This window comes from Diabrotica undecimpunctata, chromosome 3 (genome assembly GCF_040954645.1).
Source record: "Diabrotica undecimpunctata isolate CICGRU chromosome 3, icDiaUnde3, whole genome shotgun sequence".
Taxonomy (NCBI): Eukaryota; Metazoa; Arthropoda; class Insecta; order Coleoptera; family Chrysomelidae; genus Diabrotica; species Diabrotica undecimpunctata.
This window is the reverse complement of record NC_092805.1, coordinates 42544004-42569028: the sequence shown is the minus strand read 5'-3', so window position 1 is coordinate 42569028 and position 25025 is coordinate 42544004. Positions and strand designations below refer to the sequence as shown.

The window sequence follows — 25025 nt, the reverse complement described above, 5'->3', positions numbered from 1 at the left end:
GCATAGATTGTAATAAACGCCACGTTGATAACGTAGATATCTGACGACCTTCCAGCTAAAGGCCGGTTTTCACGCTACGTCTTATTGTACGTTTTGTTAGATAGCACAAATCCTATACAATAAAACGTGGCATGTAAACAGCAAAACGAACGTCTTGTCGAATCGAAATGAAATCCAAGGTCAGATCGTAGAAAAGATGGGAGAAGCATAGTTTTGCGAGAACTGATAGGATACAACGTCACGTGAAAATACATGTTCAGACAAGTCGTCCGATCTTGACTTATTTGACGACTAGTTCCACTGCAGTTCGTTTCATTTTTCCCAAAAAAAGCCTAATAATGTCAGATTTGCTGCAATGCATCCACGATTTTCTCGGGGAATTTATTGAATTGTATAAAAGTTTTTAAGTAGTTATGTTTTAAAACTAAGTAGATTGCATTACAGGTTTCAGGAATTATTTGGTTTAACGCTGGTTTGGATATTATGATTGTGAACTCCAAATCCTTGACGCTGCGCCCTGTTATAAGATATCTGAGAGTTGCTGTGAGTCTTTCATGGGGTGTAATGGCTTTTCTCATGAGGTGTCTTATTTCAATATGTATGGTGTTACCAACTCTAGCAATTGACAATAGGCTGAGGTGTCCATTCGCAAATAATTGCGACAGTCATCTGGTTCGCCTCTCAGTTCTTTTAGTAACGAGACGTGGGAATACTGGCTTCTTTTTAGAAGCCCACTCTCCTGACCATCTTGTCTTTTCCCTCCTCATCCCCTTTTTGCTCAGTCATAGTATCGTTATGGTTGAAAAAATAAAAGAAAGCAGCCGTGTTTCACCCATAATAAAAAAAATCACTAAACAAACTTCACACAACTCAAGACTCTGAATTAGAAATGAGGTAGAAAACAGAGGGAAAAACGTAGTGTGTATACACTGGACAAAACGTACATTTTGTCGTACGTTTTATATGACCCACAAAACGTACAATAAGACGTAGTGTGAAAACGGGCCTTAACGAAACTGTTCCAATAACGATTGCGAAGTTGCCTATGTGTACAGAAAGTCGGCTAAACTAGGATAAATTAAAACAAAAATAAATATTACTTAACTGATAATTCATATAAAAGAATAAATTTAAACTATTGAAAAGACAGGGTTGATTTTTCTGAACCGTTGAGGTGGAAATAACTCCTTTCTCAGTTTTACAGCTCGTGAAAGATGGAAACAGACAGAAGGGAGTACTTCAGACTATTGACAAAGGAAAGGCAGGGATTCTATATCTCCTTTTACAAAGAGTAAAAAACTATACTATCCCCTTTTAGCCGAATGAGAAAAAAGAATCTGAGAGTGACGAAGTAGGAGATGCACACTTACTAAGAGAAATGTATAATGAGCTAAAAGAAATCAGAAAAAAAAAATAAAGAAGAGATAATAGAATTAAAAAAGTCAGAGCTGAAAATAAAAGAGGAATTAGAAAATACAAAGCAACGTTTAAATGAGGTGGAAAATAGATTAGAAAGGACCGAAAAGGAATTGAAAAGAAACAATATTATAATAACTGGATTAAAGATTGATACAGATGAAGAGAAAATAAAAAAAGATATGACAAATTTCATAAAAATACCATTTAAAGGAAAAAGCAAATATGGAAAGAGCAATAAAATAGGACAGAAAATGTGTTTGCTAAAAATTAAAGAACACGTGGAAAAAAATTAAAATTATGCAAAAAAAAAGTCAGCTGTAAACGCTAAAGGGTCAAAAGGGAGAACTTTTTACCACAACATTAAAAGGAGAAAGACAGCATATTTGGGGCACATACTTAAAAATGAGAAGTACGAATTGTTGCAGCTGATTATGAAGGGTAAAATCGAAGAAAAAAGGGGTCCAGGTAGACCACAAATATCCTGGCTAAAAAACATTCGCGACTGGAAAGGGTTGAACAAACAGACGCTTTGAAGAAAAGCAGCAGATAGAGACGAATTGGCAATGGTTATAGCCAACCCTCATTAGTGGAGTCGACACCAGAAGAAAACACATAACATCTTATTAATCTAATTTTCAGTCTCAACGTAATATTGTTCCCACATAAGATTTTCTTCATCTTATCTTATCTTAAAAAATGCAGCCCTGGCCTTCTCTATATATATTCTAATTTCTTTGCTCATGTCTCAGTTCTCATTTAGATTAAAACCAAGATAAGTAATACTATTGGTTCTCTGGAATGTGTACCATGAATAAATGGAAAATGTACGATAAGCCAATTGCTTGCAGTACAACCGTCTTATTATTTCGTCAAAGATGTAAAGTCTTTCATGGCTTCCTATAGTTTACGAGCCCCTTCCCATATCAGTTAGCCCAACGTTAGATTGATAAGAAAATTAAATTCTAGAGAAGAAAAATAAAAGCTCATCGTAAATTTTAGAAGTTTTAATGCATCGAATAACATTTTTCAATTTCCTAATTATAGAAAATATTTTACAACGTAATGAAAACTAATGATCAAACAGAATAATAATAAATAAAAAAAAACGAATAAAATATGTAATATTAACAAAAAAAAAATGTGAAAGTTTACCACTGAGTTATATCCCCTTTATTTTTATTGGCATCCAGAATTCTTCGAGGCATAGTTTTTACCAAGTTCTGACAAAATTCTAATGTAAACGAATCCCATATTTCTTGCAAATTTTCCTTCAATTCGTGGACGGACGTGGCAGGATGTTTTTTCAAAGCTTTTTTCATTTCCCGCCACAAAGTCTCTATCGGGGACCGAAACCTATTCCAGAAGTGGTAGGTCATGGCCTTCAATCCATTTTAAACTCTTTTTTGAGGTATAACAACCTGCGCCATCCTGTTGGAAGACAAAATCTTCCGCTGATGTTAAACGGTGTTCCATAATGGGTAAGAGATTCTTCTAAAATATTCAAATATTTGTCCGTGTTTACCATCCCATCCATAAAATGTAACTTTCCCACAACTTTAGAGAACATGCTGCCCCAGATCATGACAGATGCAGAAAATTTGATTTTTCTCTTCAGACAATCGAGATGGAAAGCTTTATTTTTCCTGCGAATGACGCGACTCCTACTGTCTCCAACACACACTTCAAATATGGACTCATCACTTCATTGTATTGAATCCCATTGCGACTGAGTCCAATCTTTATGGCCTTTTGACCATCTTAGTCTACTTTTCTTTTGTTGTGTTAAAAGTGGCTTTTCCTTAGCCTAAAATTAAAAACAATTCGTACTAATTTTTTCAACTATAAAACTTACTTTGTAAGTACCAAATCCTAATTTGTGGGCCTCTCGGTGACATGTTGATCTAGAAACGTGTCTTCCAATAATGTCACTCCATAAAACGCTTAACTCCATATAATTTGCTCGTCGATTTTTCACTATAATGCGTCTTAATGCCCTTCGATCTGCTTCGGTTATTTTACTTTTTCGTACATTTGTAGGTTTTGTGACGACCGAATCTGTAGTTTTGTATCTTCTGACTATATTTCTTACGCTATAGCTTGATAATTGCAATATATTCGCGATTTCCGAATTGGATTTTCCAGAATTAAAAAACCCTATAATGATTGAACAAATTTTCTCTTTGATGTCATTTTTCCATAGTTACCTCTGGATTTAACGTAATTTTGAAAAAATCAATGTATTTTGACATAAGTGAATCCTTAGCCAGGGTTTAGTCAATTTTTTTTTATTTTTGAAAATAAATAAAAAACCATAAGGGTAATGTTTTTAATAAATATTAATAAAAACGCCATATTAATTAATATGGGAACTTACAAAAACATGCAGAGTATAATTTGTTTATGGTAATCGACTTAAATTGCAAATTTCATAGGTGGGCCAACTGATATGAGAAGGGGCTCGTATATCTTAAGATGCTGATATGTGCTGATTTCAAATATTTAATCAATTAAGTATATATTATCAAATCTTTAGTAAATGCGGTAGTGTATTAAAACATTCCAGCATTTACTACGCTAAAAGTCAAAATGAAATATTATATATATACTATTATTTCAGAATTCTAGACAGTAGCTTCTCAGAAATGTGAACGTGAATAAGGCGATGACATGGTTGTCAGTTTATGATGATAGATATTCTAGCAATTTATAATTTAATCATTGACATGCAGCAAAATTATCATAGATTAATGATCGTTTTGTATCTGTTAAGGTATCCAATAAAATGTATTTAATAACATCAATATTTATGCGTAATATTATATTTATATATAATATTTATATATAGAAAATATCTAAAGTACGATAATATTCTTTGTAAAAGTCATACATGCCAACGTCGTGTTTTAGGAAAAGTAGAAACGAATAGCCACACCTTTGAGACAGTATGACCTTGATTTAGCCAAGTTTCATTTAAATAGTACACTTTTCGTCCTTCACGACGATACTCTCGGATTTTTTGTAAGTAATGTCTCCGAGACAAGATAATCTCATCTTTTTCTAAAAGAACACTATTCCGGCTCCTTTTCATATATTTGATGTTCAGTTGCCCTAATGTTCGCAATAAAATACGTCGTGATATTTTGGGCATTGTATCATCGGAATTTATTTTGGGACTGGTAAGGATCCGAAAAAAGAAAGTGTGGCATTTCCTCCGAATAACATATTTCGTGTCATCTTCAAGCTGGTTGCGTTTTTTACCTCTGCTTTTAATGTTTTTAAGAGATACATTATTCGATTTACCTTCACTTTAAAAATTTTTTAGAATTCTGTATTCAGTTCTCGTTGACACTTTAGTCAAATCACGGTGTTCGCAATACACGTTGTATTTAATAGTTTTTTTCTCTCATTGAAAAATTTGGCCATCGTTTATTTTGATTGCTTTCGCCGTTTATATTGATCTTCTTCTTCTTAAAGTGCCCTCTCCTCAATGGAGGTTGGCTACTACAATTTTAAAGACTTCTCTATCTTCAGCTGTTCTTATTAGCTGTTCAAAATTTAGCCCTGTCCATTGTCGGATGTTTCTGAGCCACGATAGTCTTTTCCTTCCTAGGCCTCTCTTTCCCTCGATTTTTCCTTTCACTATAAGTTGGGCATATTGGTACTTATTATTTCTCAGTATGTGGCCTAGGTATGACGTTTTTCTAACTTTTACTGTGTTAAAAAGTTCTCTTTCCTTGCTTATTCTATGCAGCACTTCTTCGTTTGAGTTATGCGATGTCCATGAAATTTTGAGCATTCTCCGGTAGATCCACATTTCAAAGCCCTCCAATTTATTTACGGTTGATGTTTTTAGGGTCCACGTTTCAACTGCATATAGAAGAGTCGACCAGACGTAGCATTTTGATAAACGTAGTCGAATTTCGAGTTTTATTCGAGAATCACAAAGCAGTTTTTTTATTTTTTCGAAAGATTTTCTGGCCTGTTCTATTCTCGATCTTATTTCTAGATCAGGATTTAGGCTGCTATCGATCCAACATCCCAGGTACTTAAATCTATTGACCTGTTCTAAAATGTGCCCATTTATTGTGCAAGGTTGAGGTACGTTTTGGTTATTGATCACAACACTAAAATACGTGTTTACTGCCTTGATAATCTAATGAAATAATTTGACCGATTTCAGAATTTTATCTCACACCGAAATATGTATTAAAATTTTACGACTTCCTGTCTTAGCTGTCGAAAAAACTACTGTGTAAAAAATGTAAAATATTTACAATATGTTTGTGTGTGTCAAATGCGGTTTTTGGGGAGGTTTAACTCTTACCTACTAACCTAAAATTATTTATTGTTATCAATTAAATGTCAATAATAATCGTATTCGTACATTAACGTGATACATATTATAAATAGGTATTTCTTCAATACAAGAATTTTAGCTTTATCGTAATTTCTTATGAAATTTTTCGTACGCCATTGGAAGTCCTACAATAGCGCTGAAACGTCACTATTACTTCTAAGAATTTACTGCCTAGAATTCTGGATTCTGATTATAGTAAATATAAGGTAGCCAAGCACCACTCATAGAACGTGGATAAAGTTGTCATGTTTAGAAGTTTTAGGCCGAGTACTGTAATACGCTCATCATGGCCACAGGCGACAATGGCCACAGGCGCATACAGACTGGTAGATGTTTCAGTTTTGATATGAAAATTTAAAAAAATCGAAATGTCGAGCATTGCCTTTCTTCACTTAAAAATCAATAGGGTCCACAAGGCCACATACGTCTCATATGCCGCTGGCTATCGAAAGCTAATCTAGACATTACTCTATAAACTTTCAGTCAGTAGCTTCACCTAAATTATTACAGAAACACATTGACAACGTTTAAATATAATTTTAATACTTACGTTTCTCCGAGTACAACTCGCCCAACACAACTTCATTAAACTTCCTAATGCTATCTTTGTCGTCAGGAAGATGGAATAGAATCAAGAATGGCAATCCTTCTTCTGTCAATTCTTCAGCGTTCTCGAAGGTGATTTCCCTAACCAAAGGCACGCATTTTTCCAATGCCCAATTGTGCAACTCATCGAAGTTGGAAAAACCTCCGGGATAAGTTTCATCACGATCATTTGTACGAACCTTGTCGGGTCTAAATACTATGATGGGCTGACCTGCCGGATGCATTTGTTGGGAAGCTTCCGCGAAACCGACATGGAAATCACAGTCGTCTTTGAGGTTGGTGGCTACGCGACGGAGAATACTGTACTGTGGCTGATCACGACGATCGAAGTAACCTAAAATGGGATCCAATTATTATAACATATACACATCGAGATATCTGATGATTTCAGACAAAAAATCGGCAAATAGCGCAAAAATCGTTAACTCCTGGACATACGAACAAACGCTTTTTTAAAAGCTATAATAATAAACGAAGAAAGAACTCAGTATAAAATTCCAAAATCTTTACACATATTCAATTTGAAGTTTACAGGGAAAAAATGAGGAATGTCACTTTTGTTTAATTTTTCAGGAGAGCATTTTCAAAGTTCTAAGACTAATATTAATCATATATTTTGTTATATATGGTAATTTTTTTTAAAAAAATCATACGTTTGGTATGTTTACACTGTGGTTTAAAAATTTTCATGTAATTTGGATAGCGGTAGAACACCACATTGTAAGAAATACACTTTCGCTGATTAACAAATGGGAATGTCTCTTGTTTTAATGCATAGTGAATTTAATTTAAGAAAAGCAACAAAAATAAAAGGATAATACAATTTTGCTTAGTCCGTATAATAATATTATAATTGCGTATACTTGTCCTTATTCAACCTGTGGTAGTGCTTTGAAATAATCTTCCGCATTCTTTGTGCAAAATCTGGACAGGTGCACAACGTCATCAAACTTTGCCTTCGAAATAGGAATCAAACCTACAAACAGAATACTTAGTTCCCAATACTACTACATTTATTTATTACTATTTCAAACCTTCATAAAGAGTCTGGTAGTTCAAACTCATTGTCTTGTAAGTTAAGAGTGTTTTAATATTGGACGGCGGTTTGCGATTATAGCAGACTCAAAAAGGCCATTATATGAATTTCGGTAATAAATAAAACGAGGGTGCGATTTTACAACCTTGGCTTCTCGGAGAGGTCTAGTTTTAAAGGGGCACTTCTTGGTGTAAGTTTTGTTCAGGTGGTTTGACCATTTCCTAAATAGCAGCTGATCCACCTCTATTACATTAAAAGGAGAAGGTTTCACTCCGGCTTGACGAAAAATCTCCATCCATTCATTTGGCTGATCTACTTTAGCTTTTTGGTTAATTAGGCCCATATTCCTATCTGTTTCAAGATAGGAATGGCCTCTTATAGGAAAGCATATTTTTATTTCATCAAATCTTTTTTCGTTGTGCACTAGGTTGTGGAGAACTCTTACATCTTGTTTTGTCTTCCGCGTGAATCACAGAACTTGGAAATACGTCGGACATTTATATCAAGATGATTGTACACGAAATCGTACAAAAATTGAGCACACATCACCACTACCCTTTTTTCCTACTATTTCGGGATAAGTATAAAATGTACTGGCTCCGGTTGATAAAGTGTGGACATTAAAACTATACAAAGAAAGTTGGCGCCTGTAGTAGACGTCATTTGTAGAAATGTTAGGTGTTGATAGGTTTTTCTGGAAATCAAAACAAATTACTCCTTTATTGCTGCTTTTTCTGCGTCTTTTTGTAGCTTCTCGTTTCCTCTTATAAAATGTGTCTGCTTTCAATTTAAGGAGTTTATTTTCATTTTCTAAGCGCCTTATTTCATTCTCCAGCCTAACAGCATCATCATTATCTCCTGAAATAATGTTACCCTTCTCAACTTGTAGGTTCTCTATTTTCACTTGGAACTCATGACATGTACTGCATGTGTCTTTCCTGGGAAACCCAAATGACAAATTAAATTCGGTTGAGAAAATTGTTCAGTAGTTTCCTCTTCGATCTCTTGGAAACTCTCTTTAACGATTTTTGAAGGACCCCCATCTTTGCTTGGTTATACCGTAGATGGCCATAAAAGCTTTAAAGCAAACCTGAACTTATTTTATTGGATTCTCATCATTTATAAACCTTACTCTATAACTATATATGGCATCTTTAAATTTAGCGTTCTCTTCCATTTGACATGAACGTCGGTTTTGAATTTATTGTGTGGTAATTAGACCACATAAATATGAGTTTTGTTCACCAACAGACCACATTAAATTAAATTGCTTCAAAATACTGTTCCTACAGCCTTCAATCTTTTTTCTTCATCATTTGGCATAGTAAAATGATTTTGTATCAGTAACTTGAAGAAACTAACCTCAAATATTATACCTCAAGGCAACACACGAAAACAATGAGTAACAATAAATGCATCTTGTACCGAATATTTTGCCTACCACATATGGTATTACTATGGGAAGTTGAAAATTGGGAACAGAAAGTATTGGGGCAGAGACAGGCCAAGCAAAATAAATCGAAACTTATGCGAACGGCTCTCAGGGTTTATTTGGAGTAGCTGGGTCGTGGATAAGTGAATGGCAAGGGGGTTGAATTGGGGCAACTACAAAAAAAAATGAAACAAAGGGGTACGGCATCTATATGAATCTCCTGGACAAATGGACAAACAAAACAACAAGAAAGACCTCTAGCTATTTAAAATAAGGACGCAGCTTCGAGGAGCCAAATTATAACGATTACAACAACTAGTTGTAACTATTGAAATAATTATTAGAAATGAAAAATACATCTTTTTAAATGAAACTCAAAAAAGGGGTTAGAGAGTTAAGAGAAATAAACAAAATGGTTTAGAAAAAAAATTTAAACATTTATTGTTGTCTCACCACAAACAGTTACAAAAATAGGCAATACAAAAATACTATATTAATAGTCACAAAAGTAAATACAAAAATAACAAAGAGAAACACTATGTCCTATCCGTTTACAAACTCTAGGAGTTGGAGATACTACAAAACTTAATATTTTTAAATGATGAAAGCAATTATTAATAAAAATGTTTATTTTTCCTTTAAAATTTAAACACAAAAGTTACCTCGATTTCACTAAAATTTCTGGGGGTGGAAACTAGACTTCACTGGAATTTCTGGGGGTAGAACTGGGCTTACACTTTCTGTCACACGAACAAATTCATCTCCATACTATGAAAAGTATTCTGAAACGGCTTCTTAGAGGCATACAAATTTAAGGTTGAAATTGGGCCACTAGATACAAACTTTAGACTCGGCTTCTTAAAAAACAGGAAAATGGAACATGTGGATATCTTTCAAAACCTCACTTTAACTGTAACTATTAACTGCCACAATACACTACATATCTTCCATGAAAAGGGACGAAACACAAGAAAACATTACAAATTTGACGTGAAATTTGGACAAACGCTGAAGCAAACTGCTCTTGACAACGCCTCAGCGAGAGTGTCGCAATTATCTTTCTGGCAAAACCTTCTCAGCGATCTAAATGGATGTTTATTTGAAACGCAATATTGAGCGGCTTCGATCAAAGAATACCGAGGAATATACACATCTGTGAAATATAAACAAACTCTAAAATGGTTCATATCAACTCGGCGACGCAAATAGGATTGAAAATACTTTGGTGTTTTAGCAAATACGAGGGAATTTCAATATATACCAAGGAATTTTAAAATGCTACAATCTTAACTTGTTTGCGCGTGATTCACAACTGACATTCCCCCTTCTTAATCGGTAACATCCTGACATTCCCCTTTCTTCTCCTGTATAGGTATTTTACTATTCGTGTTTTCACGACACAACCCAATTTTAACCAGTGTTATTTACATACAGTGAAGTACAGAATTTAACCTATCTAATGAATTATTAAAACAAAAAATGAAAATTTCTGACATTCCTCCTTTTCCCCCTGTACCCTTCATTTTTAATCTTGATCGAAGCAGGAAATCATAGTGTCAATTATACAAAGTTACTACCGGTATACCTGGCAATATGTAGTATGTTAGTAATATGTACTTTTAAAAAGTTGGTTTAAAACGTTTTTAGTAAATAAAAATAATTCGTGACTCCGAAAATTATTATTTATTCCAAAAATATTTTTCAGGCTGTTCCTACAACTACCTAAATTCATTGTTTTGTATAAAACTTAATGAGGTCGCTGGTTAAATGATATTCGATAAATAATAATAACGAAAAAAGAAATAATTTGTTTGTAAATCAATTAGCGAAAAATAGCAAATATAAATGTCAATAAATTAGGAAAATAACTGGTCTTACTCATTATTGATGTTGGTACAAAGAATATAGACTTACCCTTTGAAATATTGGAATCGTAGCCAAGGAAATCTCGTTGGTACGTCGGGACGCCCGCCGACGCGGCTCTATGGCACGAGAGCCAACAAACTTGGTGCGTTTCGTTCGCTGTCTTGGGATGAAGTGTTTTTAGATTGCAGGTCAGAAAAGAATCTTTTGGCCGTTGGGTAGAAGAGGGTACATCAATAAATCACCCTATTGTATTGTAATAGAGACCGTAATACGAAACCGTACACTTGTGTGCATATTTGTGACACAGAATACAAAGGAAGTCAAATTCTCTACACTTAACATAATACATGAGACAACCAGTTTAGCAATTTAACGAAATAACCGGAAACAATATGTTTTACCAAAGTCGTTAGAATACATAGCATTATATTAGATCACATTACAGTACCGTAACAGAAATATTAATAGTAAAAATATGAAAAGAAATAGTATATACTTTCCCAAACATTCATGATTGTTTAAAAATATCTCTTTTAGCTTGAAAAATTCACAAATGATAAAAAAACTGTTGCCGACATATCTCCACAGAAAAAATATTTGGGGAAGTCGGTAGATAGAGGTCATCATTGCATTATTTTCATACTCACTTCTTATGTTTTCAACATGACTGGCGTTATATATTTCAAAACTAGTGCAATTTCATGAAGGTAGGTACACGTATTGATGCTTGCATACTTATATTACAGTATAACCCCAGCATATTGATGTTTGCTAGTGTTATCAGTAATATAACATAAAATTTTTAAATTTCTTAACCTATTTATCTAACACGTTGGCTAGTGTCACATTACGACATATACTATAAGTTACTGCTTTGTTCATACATCCGTTCAGAAACTGTCATTTTAATTAGTTGCCATCTAGAACCCATTCAGACATCGTATGAGGGTCAGCAGCAACCCCTAGTGGGAGTCTTGCGTTGCCATGTAGGTTATACTTACATATTTTTAAATAAAATGTAAGACATTAAATTTTGTACCATCTAAAGGTTTTGTATCCAGGTATTTAGTGACTTAAGTCATGTGCACCGAGTAAGTATTTAACCACATTGCTTTTTCAACCTTAGTCAAAATTTTACCGTTACGTATGCTTTGAATTAAGTGGAAATACTTATTCCGGGTAACAAAACACTGATGATGAGCTTTTTAGTCCGAACACATTCTGTGATGTAACCCGAAAGGGATTTCAAACTATATACTTTTTATAAACGATTTTAAATAAACTGTTGTGATTGATGGTATATATGCAACTACAGGAATTTCATTTTCCTTGTGAACTTTGTTTGGAGGGTCATTAAATTTACGGATTTCCCTAATTTACGGATTCTTTCTAATATTAGTTTTCTTATTTATATTCATATTCATCTAATTGATTAATTGATACATTTTAATTTCATATATTTTTTACGTTGTAAAAATGAAACGTATTTTTAATGATAAATTTCCACTCAGTGTTCGTTTGCTGAATGGCATTTACATTAATTTATTTCATGTCTGTTATCGAGTGTACACGTCATAAACAATTTAAATTACAAAACTAAATACCACAAGAAAGCAATTCACCAATAATTCGTATATTAGAAGATATGCATGTATAATTATCACAGTGATAAGATTATATAGAAAGAAAGTTAACAATTTATACAGCAAGTACACGTATAATAAATGTTTGTTATATCCGCTTGATTTTAGTTTTATTTCAAGTGGAACGACCGCGACAGCGCATGACATGGACTACATTCATGAATGAAAATATTCTATTATACGGTGACAAACCTTCGTCAAGAAATGATTGGCTATCGACACGGTCCGCATGTCAAATTTTGCTGAGAGTACCCAGAAATTCAAGTATCTGAACAATAAATGGCAGATCAATACACGTTAATTAAAATAAACACTATTATCCCAGAGACTAGAGGCGATAACATGGAAAGCAAGTCGAACGGGAGATTCACAACCACAAGACGCATATGTAGATCAAGTCCCCAATGAAATACACAAACAGATTCCTGAGCTTACCATACAAGATACTCAATCTTATAATACGCAGCAGGACAATGAATTGCACAAAATGCTAGTAAGCGAAATGACACATGCTAGATTTTCCTTTCCGAAGAGAGAATCTAACTCGTTGTGTCTGCACCTACATTCGTTTGTCATGCTATCTACTCACAGAATTTTACACACAGTAATTCCCACACCAGTAATTTATTTACTTCTTTTTTTTTAGCGTCCATTATTCATCGTATTTGGTTTTGTATATCTCGACTTTTGTACCTCGTGAGGGAAGTTTTGACCTTCAGGATTAGATGTTCTTCTCGTTCTCGTTCTACTTTGTTGTCATTGGGTGATTTTTGCTTCTAGATATTTAAATACTTGAATCACCTCGAAGTTATGATTATTTATAGTAATATTTTACCTCCATCGCTGTCGTTCTTGTTCTAAAACGACCATGTACTTTGTTTTATCTTCATTTACTTTTAGAAAGATATTTAACGGATCTTCTTCAAGGCTCGAAACAATATCCTTAACTGTTGATTGTGCTATTGCATCTACGTCATCAGGAAAGATGAGAACGATCTTTGCTCCTAGAGCAGCTATGTCGGGTTTGATTTTCAGATAAATTTTTCGCATGACGTATTCTAATGGCAGGTTAAACAACAATGGGGACAGCGCATCTTCCTGCTTCAGTCCAGAATTTACGCAGAAAGCGTTTGATGTTCTCTCTCCCATTCTAACTTGTGCAAAGAACTTACTTAAGACACACTCGCATTACTGCAGCTAGTTTCTTAGGTATGCCCAGCTCCAACCATTGTATACCGTAGCTTTAGACGATTATACTCCCAATACTTTTCCAATAATGTGTCTAATAGTAAATATTTGCTCACTGTCAATCTTCCAGAACTAAAGTCACACGGGTAGTCATCAACTATTTCTTCGGCGTATGGTAGTAATCTTTTTTGCAATACCGAAGTCAATATTTTATACGTATTAGTGATTAGTGAAATTTCTCTATAGTTCATACATAAATCATTTTTTCCCTTTCTTGTGTGTTGGTACAATAAAACTGCCACACCATTCTTTCGGTTGTTGTAATTGTTGTTGCCATGCCTTTTCTTTTTGATGGATTCTACTTCTACGTTCCTAACCGACTTTTTTAATTAACTCTGCGACAATATTGTCGAGACCCGGATATTTATGGTTTTTTTTTTAAAGTTTTTCTAGCATTTCTAATTTACTCTAAGGTTGCTGAGAGTATTTCTATTTCGAACGTTTGATACTTATTTTTCCGTTGTTTTCATCGTTTTTATAAGTGAGATTCTGGACATTCAGGAATTCGTCAAAATACTCAGCCCATCCTTTGATTATTTTATTTTCGGGATAAGCATTTCTCTGTGTTATCTCTCAAGAAATTGGGTGTCTTTATAAGGGAGCCTTTCTTATGTTGTCTTACCTCTCTGTAGAATGTTGTATTTTGATTGTGTCTATATTCTTCTTTGACCTTTTCAATTTATTGTTCAAGATATTGCTCTTCTTCTGCCTTAGTGTTCTTCTAGTTGCGTCTTTTTCTCTCCCTCTCTCTCTCTCTCTCTCTCTCTCTCTCTCTCTCTGTGTTGAATTGTGTACGTGCTTCATCTGACGCGTTTAACAGATAATCATTTCTTCTTTTGTTTTTTTAAGTGCACTTTCGTATTCTTCGTAGAACCATTTTTTTTAGTTTTCATCTTTCTTCCTATAATTTATCTAATGGTTCTATAATAGTTCTTTTTATGGAGTGCTATTTCTGATCTACATCTTCACTTTAATTTTGATTTCTTTTAAAACCTGAAACTTATTTCTTATTTCTAGGTGATATTGCCTTTCCTTATACTACTTCCAACTTCGCCACATTCCACCTTTGAATATTCGTCTGTATATCAGAGGTTTTTATTTATAATAATGTTCCAGTAGTTTTACTTAATATTGATGCGATTATCTTCAAGAAAACAATGTTTGGCTATATTTAAACAGTTTATAAACAATAAAAGAAAAAAGCCTTTTTATAATACAGAACACAACAGGCATACAACCACTATAAACGAATCAGAACTGAAACAAATAGTTTAGTTAGACAGATCAAAAGGGAACACTGACAGAGCTTCACAACAGATGGAACACAGCTTCTACGGAACACAAAAAGAAATATGGAGAATGACCAGAGGACAAAGAAAAGAGATGAGCGAACTAATAAAAACGAAACACATTCGGAAGAAAACATGGGCCGACTATAAAAGGTGACGATAATAAACTGCATACACCAGAAGTGACGACAAATGAAGAAATAGATATTGAGGAGGAAGAGGTAAAGGAAGCATTAAGGAAATAAAAAAAAACAGAAAATCACCAGGAGAGGACAGAATACCGAACGAACTACTAAAGTACGGAGGACCAGATCTGACCAAACAACTACCAAAACTAATCCAAAAGAATATTAGAACAAAACAGAATTCCTCCAGAATGTAGATCAAGCATCCTAATATCTCTCTTCAAAAAGGGAGACAAATCAGACCCGGAAAATTACACAGGTTTTAGGTCGGGAAGACCATGCACCGACGCTATATTTATAATAAAGCAAGTGCAAGAGAAATGATTAGAATACAACAAACCGGCATATTTATGTTTCGTGGGCCTCAAGAAGGTATTTAACCAGGTCAAATTCAAGGACGTTATCCACTTATTGTACGCAAGAGAGATAGGAGTAATCAAAACGATCGAAAATATCTACCAAAACAACACAATAAAAGTAAAAGTAGAAGAAGAACTAACTGACCCTATTAAAGCTAGCAATGCGATAAGACAGGTGATTCCTTGAGTTGTAAGTAAGAACTAAAAAAGGATACCAAATGGGAGAAAAACAACTTAAAATTATCTGCTATGCAGACGACTCAATACTATTCTCTCAAAGTGAAGATGATTTACAACGTATGCTGCACCTATTTAATATAACCACCACAAAATTTAACATGTACATTTCCCCAAAAAAAGACAAAATGCATGATTATAACAGCAAATTTACTAAGATGTAAATTTGCTGGAAGGTCAGATAATAGAACAAATGATTATACCTAATCACATTATGTAGCTACGTAGGACAGAGCTAGAAGTACATATATACGACGTAGTTGCAAGGTGGAGAACATCAAGGACTGGGTAAGTAATAGAAAAGTAGAATGGAACGATCATAAAAGCCGAATGAAAACAAATAGAGTAGTAAAGACGGTAAGAGACGGTTTCCCAATAGGCAGACGATAAGTAGAAAGACCACGAAAACGATGGAACGATAACTTACTGGAGACCCCTTGAAAAACAGACAGAGTCATGTCTACATAAAAAGAAGAAGACGAAGATAAAAATTCCTTTGAATTTCGATGTTAATTCATCTGTCTATTTGAAATACGAGCCGGATCAATAAATGCAGAGCGCAAATATCGTTAGATTTGTAGTTACAAAGACTAAACTGGCTTGGCCCCTTAGAAAGAATGCCAGATAATCAAGCTGTAAAAGCAATCTAGAGATGGAAACCCCAAGGAAATAGGACAAGAGGAAGGCCCCGTAAAAGGTCTTACCACCATTAGATTTGTACATGCACCCAATTTGTTCATTCAAGCTATACCGTGAATGAGCGGGGATTTTATTACTTTCCGACTACTACAAGGGATAATCTCTTGTTGCCAATAACATTTGCAAAAAACCACCAACCATCTGAACTGGGCAATAACTGAACTGTTTGCATTGAGTTTATCCCCCTGATGTCAAGCTGAACAATTTCATGGAGAAACTTGGTAGCTGTTGAAATAAAATTTTTCTTTATTCCAACGGCTTTCGCCATTCTTATGGAATATAGTGTGAATAAAGTGTAGTCGGATGTAATTTTTTTGTTGTTTTGGCATTACCGACGGTTAAGAGTGACGTATAATAAAAGTTCTACTGTATTTAGCTTTTTTGGGAAAAAGATAAAAATATTGATGTAAGGTATGTCAACACCCATTTTAATAAAAATATTTACCATGTTTAATTTTTTGTTCGTAGTATTTAATATCTTTTCTTTACTCTTGGCAAACAAAAGTTTGTAAAACAATAAAGCGCAAATAAATAAATAAACATATGATGACATTTAAAATAAATAGTAAATATCATATTATTTAAAATTCATAAATTTAAAATAGATATATTATAATAATATATCAATCGATCAACCTTGGCTCTACAACCACCCATTGTGGGTCCTGACCTGTTCCAGGATCAGTCTTCAATCTTTTATATTCGTCGCCTTGGTTTTTTAAGTTTTGTAGTCTCAATACTCATTAAGTTTTCCCATATCTGACTCTTAAATCGTGTTCTGGACCTACCTCTTTTTCGTCCTCCATTCGGTATTTGGTGATAAATGTATATTCATTCATTCCCCCTTAGTGCTAATTTATATATGTATTTCAAAATCTTCTTCTTCAAGTGCCATCTCCGTGGCGGAGGTCGGCAATCATCATAGCTAGTCGGACTTTTGAGACGGCTGCTCTGAAAAGTTCATTTGATGTACATTCGTACTACTCTCTCAGGTTGCGCAGCCATGACATTCTACGCCTCCCTATGCTCCTCTTTCCCTGGAATGAAAAGATCCTTGGATCTTTCCCTGCATAATCAGTTGGAGCAAGGTGTATTTCTCCCCACGTGTAATATGTCCGAGATATTCCAATTTTCTTGTTTTAATTGTATTTAAAATTTATATTTCTTTATTCATCCTTCTCAGAACCTCTTTGTTTGTAATGATTTCAGAATTCTTCTATATACCCACAGCTCGAATGATTCCAGTTTTTTCATTGATGTCGCATTCAAGGTCCAAGATTCCATTCCATAAAACAAAGTCGAAAAAACATAACACCTCGCCAACCTAACTTTTCAAAATTAATGGAGTACACATCTGGGTACAGCAAGCACTTGTTCTGTAATTCCCTATGATATGTTATGAATCGGACCTTCCACAAATACATACAAATATCAACTATCGGCGAAGAAATTGCAACTGTAGGTTCAGAATATAAGACCAGACTATCTTGTCATACACCTGCCATGAATGTATTTTCTTTGTTAAATTCTGTCTGCTCTGTTTATAAACTATTTGTTATATCATAGATCACGGTTATACTAATATTGGTCTTACTTAAGGTACCCTCCACTAGATAGCTTTCCCCTTTGTTACTATAGAAAGTTATACGTACTGCTTATTTTTTACGATTGGACAGATTGCTTTAAACATTGGAAGTTAAAAAATCTGCTCCATCTATAAATAACCCGGCACCTGCCACGTGGGGTACTACCAGCACCCCGTAACACATTTTAATCAAATATCTCATATTTCAAGTTTGGCAACACTGCTACGCGTCCTAGTAGCTTTCTATAATATTATACAGCATAGCATAGATCTATTTGCGTTTGAAGTGGTTAATTAGTGGCATTCTGGTCTTGTAGCTATAAAGTCGACTTGGGGTGATCAGATCCCCATCTGGCAGTAAGTTTTAGTTTTTTTTTGTTTTTAATAAACAGGTTGGTATGTTTACATTTTTTAATTGCAATAACTGATCTAAATTATTATATATGTGTACTCAATAAATCTGAATGTTTTAGATACTTAACTTCACGCCCAATTTATTATGACTTGGTACAAACAGTAACAAAACCGTTTGAGAGGCCATCTAGAAAGACGGAATAAGATAACATTGCAGAGATGCAACCCAGTTTAGCGACGCAAACATGCATGGCTGAACTGAAGGTGTTGTTTGGTTTACATGTATTGCTGGGTCTATTCGTTCTAGATGTCAGAACATGAAGGATTTGTGGTCAGAAGGTAGAGTGGGCATAGGCATTTTCAGAACAACAATGAGTCTCTATATTTACTTCATGCTACTAAAATGTTTTCGTTTTGACGACATAACACACACAGTGAAAGACGTAAAATTGATAAAGTTGCTCCAATCCGTGATGATTTTACAATTTTTCAAAATAACTGTGTAAAAGTATATTCCGTACTGAATACTGCACTATTACTAAAGATATTACCACTATAATTAAGCGAAACCGCCTGTAGTGGACAGGACATGTAGCTCGGGCCGCTGAATCGAACATGATAAAAAATATTTTAATAGCGCAACCCGTGGGAATGAGAAGACGGAGTAGACCAAAGCTGAGGTGGATGGACGGGGTAACAAAAGATGCCGAGAAGATCGGAGTCGGCAACTGGAAAATGCAAGCAAGGGACAGAACAGAATGGCGTAGAAAGCTTGAGAAGGTCGAGGCCCTCTAAGGGCTGTAGCACCAAGATGATGATGATGATGGAATATTAATACCGAAAACGCTCTGTGATGTAGCCCAGTAGGGTGTTTAATATATACCTTTTATAAAGGAATTTTTAAATAAATTTTTTATGATACATGGTATACAGCCAGCTACGGGAATTTGGTTTCCTTGTGGACTTTAATAAAACATGTTTTTTACATTTCTGTGACTCAGCCTATTATTCTGTTTATAAACAAGTACCGTTGACGTTTTGCCAAGCCAGATGGTAGGTGTCGGGCTATACAAATACAAACGAAATGTCAAAAAAAAAACGGAAAACTTTCAGGAGCCAGTGGTGTGACAGCCGAAAGAAGATTTTCAATGATTATCAATACTAAAAGAATAAGCTACAACAAAGATGTTTCTCATACACTTTGGGATTCCTTTTTTTAGTTGCTGCGTTACATTGCTTTTTTCCCTACTCTGCAGAGACCTTTTTTATTCAAGCTTACTTATAGAGGTTCAGAGTTTACATTACCTATCAAATAACTTATTTGTTGGTAATTACCATTTTTATTATTGTTGGCGGAAAAGCAGCAACGTTATTTCTATTTTTTATTTTTTTAACACAAGAAATATTAATTATACATAGTAATTATCGTAAACATGTTTTAATTGGATAACTAATGTTTATAAAGTATTTTAAATATTTGCTGCAGTAAACAAATATTGGGAATAATATATTTGTGGTAGATTAGTAATTTAAATTTTTAGAAAGCTATGTCATTAATATTTGAAAATAAAAAGGCACATTTCAACTCTGTGACGCTTGGTTTGTTGATGGGAAATTTATACTATCTAAAATAAGTACTTTGAATTTATTTATTTAGTTTATATTTTAAATAGATTTTTTTTTAAAGTTCATTCGTCAATATTCTTCTTATTGGTTATATGATAGACGTTAAAATTTACTTTAAAATTGGCTTTACTAATTTGGAAGAATTATGATCGTGATTCAGTCTTTCAAAAATAACCCAGAACACTAGGGATGTTGAAATAGATAGAACGATAGATAGTTGAAAAAGATAGATTTCGTAGAACGAAAAACATTTAGAAATGAGATTAAATGCGTCAAAACATATCTCAGTGCTGATGCAGACTCCGACTAAAATTTACTTCTTGCCAACGTTAACATTAAATTGAGAAAACAACAAAAAAAAGTAAAATTGAGATTAGATTTGTCAAAGCTTGAGGGTGAAAAATGTCAACAGCTTCAAAAAAAGATATTAACAGTACCTGGAACGAAATGAAGGCGGCAGTACTTAACGCTGGCGAAACGTTTGTGAATAGAAACGAACAAAGTGCCAAAAAAAGACTGGATGACACCAGATATTATAAAGCTAATAAAAGAAAAACGAAAATACAGAAATACAAATAAAGAAAAATATAAGCAAATGAAGAAGTAGAAACGCAGATCAAGGAAGCTAAACAACGCTGGATGGATGAAAATTGCAAAGAAATGGTAGAATTTAATATGAAACACGACACACATAACCTACAGAAGAAACTAAAAGAAATTAAGTAAATCGCCTTGAGGCTTTCGAAATGTGGTGCTATAGAAGAATTTTAACAGTTTCCTGGATGGAGAAGATTCGAAACTCCACAATACTAGAACGTCTCAGTAAGACTACTGAGATCATAAAAAGCATCAAGCAGAGAATTCTGGCATATCTCGGACATGTAATGAGAGGTCCCAAAAATAGGTTGCTACAAAATAGCATGCAAGGAAAAATAGCAGGCAAACGCAGTCCAGGACAAAGAAGAACCTCATGGTTGAAGAACTTGCGAGATTGGTATGGTGTTGATACAAGCATGCCATTTAGGGTGGAAGTGAATAAAATTAAGATAGCTATGATGGTAACCAACATTCTGAAAGGACATGGTACACGAAGAAGAAGAAGAATGCCTAAGTGACACACAGTTTGGTTTTTGTAAAGGGTTTGGTACGAAAGAGGTATTGTTTGGGATAAACGAACTTGCCCAAAGATTTCTTGATATATCTGTAGACGTTGTAGATCTGTACTGTTGTTTTATTGACTTCCAAAAGGCATTTGATCGTGTTAAGCTCTCTATATTGATCAAAGTTCTAAGAGACATTGAGACAATTGAGAAAGCTGGAGCACTTCGGACATGTAATAAGAAATCCCATATAAAGTTGCTACACAATATTTTTCAAGGGAAAATAGCAGGCAAATGCAGTTCAGGACGAAGAAAGACTTCATAGTTGAAGAACTTGTAAGATTGGTTTGGTATTAATACAAGCTTGCTACTTAGGGTGGCAGTGAATAAAATTAAGATAGCTATGATGGTAACCAATGTTCTGAAAGGAAATGGTACATGAAGAAGTATGTTGTTTCATTAGCCAGTTCCATTGGTATCAGTATGCTGTTGTGATTTTTATATTGTATTTCCTTGATAGCCGTTTGAAGCGTTTTATTAACTAATAAACCTACACTTCTCCGAACTCATTAAGTTTTTGTCAACGCCACTATACAATAATAGGTAGCTTTGATACTTTTAATTTTCATTGCCTTTTTTCTTAGTGTCTGAAAGAGGGCAAAGTTTATTTTTTTTCTTTTGTTTTCAAGATAATCTCATAGTCTTTGTTGGTCTAGGATGTTCCAGCTTCCAAATCTTATCACATTCTGTTTCGATGCTCATTTTTTTCCGTTTCCATGCCGTGTCGTCGTCATTGATTCCGAATTTAATAAATAAGGAAAAAGTATAGGTACTTTGTAACATACTTAACTATTATCTTATCAGTTGGCGTATTATAAGGACATGTTAATTAGCAGTGTTTAATGTGCATTTATTTTAGTTTTATGGTGGTATAATTTGCATTAATTACAACAAACTGTTAAAAATATAGTCATAGGAAATATATTGAAAAAAAGTAACTTTTTTCAGGTAAACAATTATACAATTTCTTAAAAAGTCTTCGTGCCATCACAAAGACTGCACGAATTGAGAGAAGCCTTTATCATTATGTAAAATAATGCTTTTGCTCCAAAAGGAACAAAAAAAGAATAGGGCAAACCATGGTTGAATCAGTTCTTTGTTATGGCTCTGAAGTATGGACAATTAATGCAGACCTGAAGAGAATATTGTTGGCAGTTGGAATGGATTATTTGAGAAGTGCTAGAACATCAAGGTTGGAAAGGAAGACCAACGAATCTATAAAAAATAACATGAATGCTACAGAAACGGTCATTGACAGAATAGAAAGAAGAGGTTTAAAATGGTTTGGACATCTATTGAGAATGCCTGACGAACGTTGACCCCAAAAACTATACAGATTGTAGCCCCGTTGAAGAAGAGAGAGAGGTAGACCTCGACACGATAGACCTCGAAGATAACGTCGATAACTTTGCACAAATTGTAGAAGAAGAAACTTACTATACCATAACTCTGCGAAACGACACCGTCAAGATTACTACATATATACAATAGATACCTACCGTAAAATCGTTTACCACACTTACCAAATAAAGGAAAAACGTGCCTACAGAGTGAAAATACGGCATATCCATCACTCTATACCCAAAACAGATATAACAAAGGAACTAAAAAAAGCCGGTCATAAAGTTCGCAATATAACTAACATTAGACACAAACAAACAAAAATGAATTCTTAACTTTATTTTTCATACACCTTGAACCCAAAAGTAAGAAAGACATATTTAACCTAGAATTCTTATGTCACACCAAAATAGCTGTCGAGGCACCAAATAAGAGAAACTCAAGCATGCGATGTCAAGCATACGGCCATAGTAAACAATATTGCACTAAACCGCACTACTGCGTCAAATTTGGAGGTCAATATGATACAAAAGATTGTAAAAAACCTAAAAACACTCCAGCTAAGTATGTACTATGCAAACAAGATCACCCTGCTAACTAGAAGGGCTGTGTAGTCTACAAGGAATTAGTAGAAAACAGACATATGCCAAAAAGAGGAAACCAAGAGCCTCAAACAACAACATTCAACAGCCTACATGTATGTACTAAAACAAATCAGCTAAATACCACTCTACGCAATCATCAAAGACCATATGCAAACGTGACAGCACATGAAACCAACCATGAATCAGAACCTTAAACTAATATAGAACAACAACTCATAACATTCCTAAACGAGTTCAAAAACAAGTTCTCGCAACTCATGAGTCAAAATCGTATGATTACTAACACAAGTCATTAATCAAAGAAATTCTTAAACATATAACTAATTACTTCCTTAAACCTGAATAAAATCGATGTTCTGCTTACCGAGCTAACTACGTTTAATATTCCGCTCTATACTACATACAGCACACCTCACTTCGATGGCACAGCTCATGCTGGCTCGAATTGCCTGAACAAAGACAAGCACGAATCGTTTAAGTAAATGCAACGCCATGGCACTTCAACATATCTGCAATGTACAGCCCACCTCGTCATGCAATCTCCACAGATGAATACAAAGCCTTCTTCCAATTACTTGACAGTAAATTCTTAGCCGGGAAGACTGGAATGCAAAACACAGACTGGGGCCCAAGTCTCACAACAACAAAAGATCGTAATCTTCTAAAAGCAATGACTCACAACAATTACGATTGCCACACCAACGGAATCCCTACGTTCTGGCCGAGTGACCCCAAAAACCAGATCTACTGGACTACTACATAAGAAAAGGAGTGTCCAGAAACAACTGTCTAATAGAATCCAGCTATGATCTCTCATCGGATCATACACCGGTTATTATGAGCCTAAGTACCACAGCTATAAACAACCCACCCTGACTGCAAAAGCCCCACCCCAATAGCTTGTACTAATTGTCATTTTAAATGTTCACCATTTTTCGAATGAGGACCGGCAATTACTATTTAAATGGGAATAAGCCACAATTAAAGGTTAAGGTACGTTTATTAACGTTTCAATTTCCACTTCGGAAATCGTTCTCAAAATACAAACATTAGTAAATTAAACAAATTTTGTTTTTTTGTTACTTAGTGAAAAATTCTTCTAATAATTTAATTTTATCTGACTCATCTATATTGACAATTCAGACATATATTATACATTTTAAAGTAGAAGACTTTACTTATAAGATAGTTCATTCGAATACATGAAATCAACTTTAACTTGAGAACATCCGTCAGAAAAGATCATAGCATGTAATTCGTCTTTAAAAAGACAAACAGATGCCACGATGACAGTAAAATTCTTCTGTTAGTGATTCCATAGTAAATTATGAGGGAAAAACCAGGAAAAAAACCTCATAATACTATCCCGACATGGTAAGTATTTGGTCGTGCATTTAATTTACCTTCAATAAACACCAAATTCTGATTTTATATGTTTGTTATTTAAAAAACATCAATGATGTATCCTCTATATGTTACTGACTTACCAATACTGGTATTTTCCTCTTAATAACTTCCTCTTTCAATATGTAACCAGATCCTACTACATTCTGCCGAGGAATTCGCGACACAATTGGTCTCATTTAGCATAATTAGAGCCGCTTCTTTGATTTTTCTCTTTTTACCATCCGTTTCTTTAAGGACTATATTTGAATCATTCCATTGAACCCTATGTTCATTATCCCATGCGTGTTTACATATTTGAGATCTATCAAATTCTCTATTTTTAATATAGGATCGATGTTCGCTTATTCTAACATTTAATGGCCTTAATGTTTCACCTAAATAAAACTGATCGCATTCACAAGGTATTTTATAAATGCAATTCTTTGTCCTTTCTTGTTCATTGTTAGGTTTGATTTGGGACAAAATAGATCTCAACGTGTTTGTTGTTTTGAATGTTGTTGAAATTGAATTGAAATGTAATCGAATGAACTATCTTATAAATAAAGTCGTCCCAGGAAGGCAACTCAACAAT

The 25025-nt window shown here is 34.2% G+C and overlaps 1 protein-coding gene across 1 annotated transcript in view; it reads right to left on the bottom strand.

Annotated features, from left to right (window-relative positions):
• Nucleotides 1-25025, bottom strand: part of LOC140436730 (endoplasmic reticulum resident protein 44-like) — a 57661-nt gene that overhangs the window by 13757 nt on the left and 18879 nt on the right. The window contains exon 4 of the mRNA XM_072525789.1: nt 6327-6716. Within this exon, the coding sequence (XP_072381890.1) occupies nt 6327-6716 (390 nt within the window). The remainder of the gene's footprint in view (nt 1-6326; nt 6717-25025) is intronic.